Below are 10,172 nucleotides of genomic sequence, written 5' to 3' on the forward strand. Positions count from 1 at the left end.
ATCTTTTCCCATTTTGTAGGGTGCCATTTAGGTTTGTTGATTGTTTCTGTTACTGCGCATAAGTTTTTATTTTGATGTAGTCCCAATAATTTATTTTTGCTTTTATTTCCCTTGCCTTAGGAGATATATCTAGAAAAATGTTGCGACAGCTGATGTCAGAGAAATTACTGCCTATGCTCTCTTCTAGGATTTTTATGCTTTCAGCTCTCACATTTAGGTCTTCCATCCATTTCGAGTTTATTTTTGTGTATGGTGTACGAAAGTCGTCCAGTTTCATTGTTTTACATTTCGCTGTCCAGTTTTCCCAGCACCATTTGTTGAAGAGGCTGTCTTTCCCGCTGCATATTCTTGCCTCTTTTGTTGAAGATTAATTGACCATATAGTCATGGGTTTGTTTGGGGGCATTCTATCCTGTTCCATTGATCTGTATGTCTAGTTTTGTGCCAGTACCATACAGTTTTGATCACTACAGCTTTACAGTATAACTTGAAATCTGGAAGTGTGATACCTCTACCTTTGTTTTGTTGTTTTTTTGTTCAAGTTTCTTTTGGCTATTCAAGGTTCTTTTGTTGTTCCATTCAAATTTTAGATTATTTGTCCTACTGCATTTCTATTCACCAGTAATGAAGCAACAGAAAGAGAAATTAAGAAAGCAGTCCCATTTACAGCTGTACCAAAAAGAATAAACTTACCTAGGAATAAACTTAACTAAGCAGGTGAAAGACTACACTCGGAAAACTATGAAACACTGGTGAAAGAAGTTGAAGACAACAAACAAATGGAAACACATTCCATGCTCATGGATTAGAAGAGAAAATATTGCTAAAATGTCCATACTGCCCAAAGCAATCTACAGAATTAATGCAATCCCTATCAAAATGCCAGTAGGGGCACTTTGGTGGCTTAGTTGAGAGTTCGACCTCAGCTCAGCTCATGGTTTGTGAGTTTGAGCCCCACATCAGGCTTGTTGCTGTCAGCACAGAGCCTGCTTCAGAAACTCTGTCCCCTTCTCTCTCTGCCTCTCCCCCACTTATTCTCTTTCTGTCTCTCTGTCTCTGTCTCTCTCAACAGTAAAAGAAACATAAAAAAATAGTATTTTTCACTGAACTAGAACAAATAATTATAGTTATTTTTAATATTCTTTTCATGAACTTTTACACTAGAGATATAAGTGATTTTTTTTTATCAGTTTTTCAAAGTTTCTCCAGTCTTGTAAAGCTCAGACACATTAAGATTAGTCAATATACGGGGTACCTGGGTGGCTCAGTCAGTGAAGCATCTGACTTCGACTCAGGTCATGATGCCATGGTTCGTGGGTTCAAGCCCCGCGTCGGGCTCTGTGATGACAGCTCAAAGCCTGGAGCCTGCCTCAGATTCTTTGTCTCCTTCTCTCTCTGTCCCTCCCCGACTTGTGCTCTGTCTCTCTCTGCCTCTCAAAAATAAATAAACGTAACAAATAAAAAAGATTAGTCAATGTATGTGATTTACACCGCCATTACAGTATTAGGGTGTTCTGGATTTGACTATATATTCGCTTTTACCATTGAGTTTTATATTTTTAGGTTTTCACGTTCTTACTTAATGTCCTTTTATTTCAACTCAAAAAACTTCTTTTGGCATTTCTTGTAAGGCTGGTCTAGTGGTGATGAACTCCCTTAGCTTTTGTTTGTCTGCGAATGACTTTCTCTCTCCTTAATTTTGAAGAACTACTTTCTGATACAGTATTCTTGTATTCTTGGTTGACGTTTTTAACTTTCATCGCTCTGAATTTTTTACCCCATTCCCTCCTGTCCTGAAAGGTTTCGACAGTTCAGTTTCCTTAAGATGATTATTTTGAACTCCCTGTCAAACAGATTGTAGATCTCCATTTCTTTGGGGTTGGTTAATGGAACTTCATTAGTTCCTGATTCTTCATGATCTATGTACCCTTGCATTGATGTCTGTGCGCTTGAAGGAGCAAATACCTGTTGTAGTCTTTACAGAATGATTTCAGCAGGTGAAATCCTTCTCCGATCTGTTCCCCAAGCCAGTGGGATTACCTCCAGAGTTGCAGCCATGCTAGGTTGGAGCCAGTTTTGAGGCTCTTGCTGGGTCTGCAGCAGGGTCCATGTTTGGCAGGCTTGTTACCAGGGGCTCGGGTGGGCTAGGATCTTCTTTGGCACCTGGGCGTGTGGACCTGCCTCTAGGATCCTGCTCAGCAGGGCAGTGCTTGGATAATTATTTCAGGGTGCATAGTTGAGTCTTTAGTCAGTGGGCCTTTTACCACGGTGTGGACAGATGTGACTCCCACCAGGTCCCTGGGTGAGCAGGACTTGCTCTGGACCATGGCTGAGGGGATTCATGCATGGATGTTTTCTTTGTCCGTTTTGCTGATGTCATTCCTGTTGTTCATTTTTTTTTGTTGAATATTGCAAACAGAATCGCTTCAAAGTCATGGGAAGAGTAAATCAATGACTCTATTTGAATTTGTGCAAACTATTGCAAAGAGTACGTACACCAGCTGTTTTCCATCTCTGCGGTGAACAGAATTCCAGTCGCAGGTTTCGATTACAGAAAATAAAATTTAAAGAATAAAGTTTAGAATAAGAAATATACTCTTGCAGTACCCTCTTATGATTAACCATTTTAAGCTATTTATAAACTTATGTTGAATTGAAAATATCACAGACCTTTTCTTTAAAAACCACAGCATAATTTTGTTCTTCCTATGGTTATAAAAATGTCAGTTTTTCGAAGTTTCTCCAATCACATAAAGCTCAGACACATAGAGATTAGCCAGTTTATGTGCTTACAGATATTAAACAGAATCGAAGACATGTTACCCAAGATTCCTATTTGTCTGGTAATTGGGAAAACAGAAGAAACCTTACAATAGAAATGATTTTGAGTCAGAACACACTGCTGAATTTAGTATGGTATCTGGCACGACGTTTGCAGTCTGGTAACTTTCACATCAGGAGTTTGCTTCTGGTAGTAAATAAATGCTTAGCCCATTACTGCTCGGGCGTCGACTCTGGGGAAAGAGAGGAATTAGATGTCAATCAAGTGCGCCGTGGCTTTGGAGATGCAGATATTCGGAAGGGGCTTTTGGGCCACGTTTCCTGCCAAGATTATCTGCATGTGAGCAACTTCTTTTGACCTGAGAGATATTAGTTTAACTACTATAAATTTGTCCAGATGACATAAAAAGATAGAAAAGTGACTAAGGCTTTAGTACCAATTCCTGAGGTTTATTTAGGCTTAATATGGTTAATATATATATTATTCTAGGCAAGAATCTATTTTCTTTTTGATGGAAGTGTGGATCTTCAGCTTTTTTGTTTAGAGTACATCCCCTGTAAGTATTAGCCCCATTTACGACGGACCCAATGCTGCAACGTTTAGTTTTTGTTGTTCTCTGGTCGGTTACCGTCAGCTGACTGCAGTTCTTTGATACCTTTGAGCCCTCTGGATGTCTATATCCTGTCCTAGAGCAGAGTTCCTCAAAGTGTGGTCCCTGGACCAGCAGCAGCAGCACCTGAGAGCTTGCTATAAATGCAAATTCTCAGGACTTACTCTAGAAATATTGAATGGAACTCTCTGCAGGTAGGGCCCAGCAATCCATATTTACCAAGCCCTCCAAATCGTAGTCATTCATACTCAAGTCTGAAAACCACTTTTTCAGAGGAGTTTACAAGGACTCTAAAGTCTTCTGTGGAGTCACAGTGCGCACCTACAGTTTAAGACTATTCCAAAGGAACCTTGCTGAATGCTGACCCCACAGCTTCTAGTAATTCCTTGAGGAGTCCAGGCAGCACGGGGTGTATATCTCCAAAGCCACCTCTCCTAGGAATTCGTCCAGGTCTTGAGAAAATCCCCACACTGGCTATTAAGATAGAAGTCATGTGATACCCAAATGAAAGATTATTCGTTTATTTAATTAACACGCTCGGTTTGAGCATCTACTAAGCCCTAGTGACATGTGTCAGTCAAGGATATTGTAGTCAAAGAAAAAAGAAAAGATGTGAGCACAACAATATCATACATGAGAAAAGAGATCACCTCCAAGTCAAAGATGTCAGACTCAAATTCAAAAGAAATTCACTACAGATCTAGCTGCTTTTTTTGGCAATGAGAAGCCATAAATATTTTCCAAGATACTGTAAACATAATCAGTGGTGATATTTGGAAAGATAAATTTTACAACTGTACGTGGAATGGGCCAGAAGGAGAAAGAAACAGAAGGAAGACCTACTAAAATAGAATTATAACAGCTAAGAAATGAGTAGGACCCAACCTGGGTTGGAAACAGAATCCAAAGGACTTTTACCAATGAATGCCTATGATATTATCAGTAATTAAAAAGGATAAGCGGAACATACATCTGACATTTGGAGAATAAAGAAGTAAGATGGTAATGTTATTAACCTTACAGTGAAATAAAAGGTGAAGAACAGAGCATGAGATCAGAAGCATGTTATGTTGTCAGCATCCGGATTAAGGGGTCCAGGTTACAGGTGAAAGTGGGGTATAGTAGCTAGTTCTTGAGAAGGAAAACAGGTCTGTACATCTAAATTAGGGAATTATCTACAGATGTGATTATTGATGTCAAAGGAGGAAAAGAGATTTAAAATTTTTTTTCATATTTATTTATTTTTGAGAGAAAGACAGAGCGTGAGCAGGGGAGAGAGGCAGAGGGAGAGGGAGATACAGAATCCCCTCTGAGCTGTCAGCACAGAGCCCCGCTCCGGGCTTGAACTCACGAACCATGAGATCATGACCTGAGCCAAACTCAGATGCTTAACTGACTGAGCCACCCAGCAGCTCCAGGAAAGGAGATTTTTAAGGGAAAGTAGGCTGAGAGACAGATGAAGCAGGTCACAGAAAACATCTTGAGGAACAACAGCATTTATGAGGTGTAAGAGCAATGTCCATGGAAGAGGCAGAGAAACAGTATCGTGTAAGCAACAGTGATATCAAGCTGGAACTTACCAGTATCATTGGACCAGTTGTTTTCATCTCTTCTGAGTGCTCTGTTCTTATTGGTGTTCATATTGATAGGATTTTCAATTTTTTGTCCTTTTTTTTTTTTTTTTTTTTTTTTTTTTTTTTTTTTTTTTTTACTTTTTAAGTTTATTTAAATCCAAGTTAGTTGGGGCACCTGGGTGGCTCAGTCGGTTAAGCGTCCGACTTCGGCTCAGGTCATGATCTCGCGGTTTGTGAGTTCAAGCTCCGCATCGGGCTCTGTGATGACAGCTCAAAGCCTGCAGCCTGCCTCAGATTCTTTGTCTCCCCCTCTCTCCACCCCTCCCCCACTCTACTCTCTCTCTCTCTCTCTCTCTCTCTCAAAAATAAATGAACATTAAAAATAAACATTAAAAAAATAAAAAGTATATTTTTTTAAAAAAAATTCTAACATTTATTCATTTTTGAGAGACAGAGAGAACAGAGTGTGAGCCGGGAAGGGGCAGAGAGAGAGGGTGACAGAATCCAAAGCAGGCTCCAGGCTCTGAGCTGTCAGCACAGGCGGGGTACTCGAACTCACTGACTGTGAGATCATGACCTGAGCTGAAGTCGGACACTCAACTAACTGAGCCACCCAGGCGCCCTCCAAAAAATAAAAAAAATGTTAAAAAAAATAAATCCCAGTTAGTTGACATATAGTGTGATAATGATTTCGAGAGTAGAATTTAGTGATTCAGGGGCACCTGAGTGGCTCAGTTGGTTAAGTGTCTGCCTCTTGGTTTCAGCTCAGGTCATGAGCTCACAGTTCATGGGTTCGAGCTCCACATCAGGCTCTGCGCTCGCAGTGTGGAGCCTGCCTGGGACTCTCTCTCTCCCATATCTCTCTGCCAGTACGCTGCTTGCACCCTCTCTCCCTCAAAATAAATAAACTTAAAAAATTTTTTTTAAAAGGGTAGAATTTAGTGACGCATCACTTACATATGACACCCAGTGCTCGTCCCAACAAGTGCCCTCCTTAATGCCCATCATCCATTTAGCCCATCCCCTCACCCAACACGCCTCCAGCAACCCTCAGTTTGAGAGAGAGAACATGTGCCGCACTCAAGCAAGCAAGGGAGGGGCAGAAGGAGAGGGAGACAATCTTAGGCAGGCTCCGCGGGCAGTGCTGAGCCCAAGCCAGAGCTTGATCTGACCACCATGAGATCGTGACCTGAGCCAAAGTCAAGAGTTGGTCAGTTATCATATCGAGCTCCCCAGGTGCCCCTGATTTTCAAGTATTTTTAAGCTTAAAGAAGGTAAAGGGCTAGGAATGAGGACCTAGTCATTAGGCTCCCCAGAATTGGGCAAACTTCAACATGTTATAGTGCCTTGTAGCAAACTGGAAGAGAACAACTTCTAAGAAAAAAATAGTATATGCATGAAATCATTCTACCATCCACAGTCTGGTTTAAGGAACACTCCCTTTGGGCCATGACCCCTTTACTACTCTTAGCAACATGTTTGTCCCCTAGAAATAAACCATTGAGCTGTCTACATCGCCTACTAGATTGGAAGCTACCGATTAATATTATGTCTCATAGATATGGCTTGTGAATATCTAATGCATGGACATTTTAGTTAAATATTAACTGGTATTACATACTAGCTTTACTATGTGCTATTTTCTATGATTTCTTATTCAACTAAACTGTTTACATCGACATGCTATAGCAAATATAATGATTATTTTTGGTGAAAATGGAATTTTATTTATAGTATGTAGAGCTATTTCCTGGTTGAAGAATAAAGAAAATACCAAGTATCAAAATATGGCAAGTTTGGATGATTGCTATTTTCTAGACTTTTTTCCAACCTGAAACCTGCTTTATTTTTTTTAAAAAGTCTTCTATATCTAAAGATTTTCATTCAGGTATCCCATAGTGGAGTTGTTAGTTTCTTACATACCTGTTTTAACTTCAGATACAGTTAACAGTTTTCTGAGTTTGCCCTAACAAGTTTTACTTATAGAATGACTTCTAGCTGGCTCAGGACTGTCAGACTACTGAAGTGAACACACCCATATGAATCTCTGAAAGTGAGCTGTAGTGTCACCAAAGTCAAAAGGAGTGTCTCAAAGCCACCCAGAGCAACGGTCAAGGACGTCCATCTGTCTTTGATGTTTTATAGCCCCAACGTTTTAAATGTTCTGTGCCAAATGCAAAGCTCATTTTGTTCTGAAATTTAGGAATGTTTCGATTCAACGTGATCTGATAACTGAGTAATACGCTGACAATCATCAGGGAAGTACAAAAGAGAGCTAAGGATATTGGTATTTGGTAAGCTCAACATACTGATAGTATTTAGAATTGAGGTGAATTATGAATCCGGATAATCACGTTCTGAAAAGGCAACTGATGAATGAAAGACTGTCCAGAAGAGAAATGACTTATTTTAATTAGAAACAACCAATATGGAATTTGGGATGTTTAATGTTAAACAATTAAGATAAAGATAATGCATGATAGTAGTCATCAAATATTTAAAGAGTTTCCATGTAAAAAAGGGGAAAGAATGAGGAAAGAAACAGATCTGAGAACTAAGTTTCATTCACTTATATTGTACTTATTTTTTATTCTTATGGTCAAATAATAAAAAATATCTGGCAATATTTTACGTGTGAGATAAACAGAGATCAGCAAAACAATATGGCTTTCTAAAATAATTCAGTGTAATAACATTCTCATTCCCCAAGTCCAAGAACTGGCTCCCAGTAGAAAATTAATAATTCCAAGCTTTTATTTTCTCCCCAACAGAAAATCAATACAGTACCCACCATCAAAATACCATTCCTCTATGGTCAAGCCAGGTGCAGTTTTCTTTTTTTCAACAGAGTAAAATGACCAAAGGCAGGATTAGTTGAATGTACAATTATTTAGAGTAAGAGCATAGTACTCAGTTATGTGCCTCTTATAAGCAGTCAAGATGCTCCATCATCCATGCATCAAAAATGTTCGAAGTTAACATTTCATTGCTCTTGTTGTTGATTTTGTTTTTACTACCGTCCTCACAACAACAACAACAAAAATAAAAATGTGAGTTTGTAACCTCCAAATTAGTTCCAGAATATTTGGCGTTATTGACTTCTTATTGGAAATGAATAGACTTCCGTCTTTGGTCTCCCCGAAGCAGAACATTTAGAGATGTTTTTGAAAAGACTTGAATGTTTTCATGTCCTGTTGTTTTCTGTGCAATGTAGTGCCTTCAACTTTACTCTGTAATGTTTTTGACAGACAATAAAGATTATGATGCCTATTTATCATACACCAAAGTGGATCCTGACCAGTGGAATCAAGAGACTGGAGAAGAAGAACGCTTTGCTCTTGAAATCCTACCTGACATGCTTGAAAAGCATTACGGATATAAGTTGTTTATACCAGACAGAGATTTAATCCCAACTGGAAGTAAGTTAATGTTTTCAGTTGAGAGTGTGCATATTCTTGGTCTGTCTGTGTATCATCATTTTTTAGGCAGAATTTTAACTTTTGGTTCTCCACATCAAAAACTGTGTCTATCAGTGTCTCAAGAAAGAAATGTCATTATGTATTCGTACGAAACTTAATTTTTGACACCCCTGAGGAGCCACTTTCATTGTTCTGTAAAGCATCTCATTTTATGAGCCTTGACACTTAAAGACACAAGTGGGAGATTTGTAACTGGGAAAAATATTTCCAACATTGAGAAAAGCAAGGCCCGCACTCTATTCAGCGTGGTCATTGGCCATTGTCATCTTCTCAAGGTATTACCCACCGAGCAACAATTCTCATTTAATGTGTGAGAGAGAAGCTACTGGGGCCTTCGGGGCCAGGTGTTTGATGCACTCATTCCGATAAACTCTTCTCTCTTTTATAGCCTACATTGAAGACGTGGCGAGGTGTGTAGATCAAAGCAAGAGGCTGATTATTGTCATGACCCCAAACTACGTAGTCAGAAGGGGCTGGAGCATCTTTGAGCTGGAGACCAGACTTCGAAACATGCTGGTAACTGGAGAAATCAAAGTGATACTCATCGAATGCAGTGAACTACGAGGGATTATGAACTACCAGGAGGTGGAAGCCCTCAAGCACACCATCAAGCTCCTGACGGTTATTAAATGGCACGGACCAAAATGCAACAAGTTGAACTCTAAGTTCTGGAAACGTTTACAATACGAGATGCCTTTTAAGAGGATAGAACCCATTACACACGAGCAGGCTTTAGATGTTAGCGAGCAGGGGCCTTTTGGGGAGCTGCAGACTGTCTCGGCCATTTCCATGGCCGCGGCCACCTCCACAGCTCTAGCCACTGCCCATCCAGATCTCCGTTCCACCTTTCACAACACGTACCATTCACAAATGCGTCAGAAACACTACTACCGAAGCTACGAGTATGACGTACCTCCTACCGGCACCCTGCCTCTTACCTCCATAGGAAATCAGCATACCTATTGTAACATCCCTATGACACTCATCAACGGGCAGCGGCCACAGACAAAATCGAGCAGAGAGCAGAATCCAGATGAGGCCCACACAAACAGTGCCATCCTGCCGCTGTTGCCAAGGGAGACCAGTATATCCAGTGTGATTTGGTGACAGAAAAGCAAGGGACACCCCGTCCCTGGGAGCTTGAGTGGAGTCTGCAGTCCAGTGCCTGGAACTAAATCCTCGACTGCTGCTGTTAAAAACATGCATTACAATCTCTAGAACACGAGGAAAAACAGGGTCTTGTACATATGTTTTTGGCAATTTCTTTGTAGCATCAGTGTCTTCCTGTTTTACCATGTCTCTTATCATTACATTTTTTGACTTTGTTTTATATGTCATTGGAATTTGTAAATTTACATTTTTTTAAAGAAGAGACTTATGTATAGATAGAAAACCCTTTTTTGCTTCATTAGTTTAGTTTTAGAACGGGTTTTATTTTCTTTCCTTGCTTTTCTTTTGCTTTTAACATTTCCTTGGGGTGCTTGGACAAATCTATCCGATGGGACAAGGAGCACCGGATCCTCTCTTGGGTTCTGCCTGGGATCAGCAGGGCCGTGTGGGCCTCCGGAGAGCCGTGCAACGAATGCGGGCCTTGCCATTTGGGGAAAAAAAAAAAAAAAAAAAAAGATAAGAAGAACACTCGTTCACAGGAGGGCCCCGCCGATCAGAGCCCTGAATCTCTTCCTTGTCCCACCTCATTCCCCACCTCTACCCTTCTAATGGCGGCAT

At 40.2% G+C, this 10,172-nt stretch overlaps 1 protein-coding gene across 1 annotated transcript; it reads left to right on the forward strand.

Annotated features, from left to right (window-relative positions):
• The first annotated feature begins 2,877 nt into the window (after positions 1 to 2,877).
• IL1RAPL1 (interleukin 1 receptor accessory protein like 1) lies at positions 2,878 to 9,701 on the forward strand. Its single transcript, XM_032592046.1, has 3 exons — positions 2,878 to 3,120; positions 8,180 to 8,384; positions 8,833 to 9,701. The coding sequence occupies exons 1-3, from the start codon at positions 2,878 to 2,880 to the stop codon at positions 9,549 to 9,551; spliced, it is 1,167 nt and encodes a 388-aa protein (XP_032447937.1). The 3' UTR covers positions 9,552 to 9,701.
• The last annotated feature ends 471 nt before the right edge of the window (positions 9,702 to 10,172 follow it).

This window comes from Lynx canadensis, chromosome X (genome assembly GCF_007474595.2).
Source record: "Lynx canadensis isolate LIC74 chromosome X, mLynCan4.pri.v2, whole genome shotgun sequence".
Classification (NCBI taxonomy): domain Eukaryota; kingdom Metazoa; phylum Chordata; class Mammalia; order Carnivora; family Felidae; genus Lynx; species Lynx canadensis.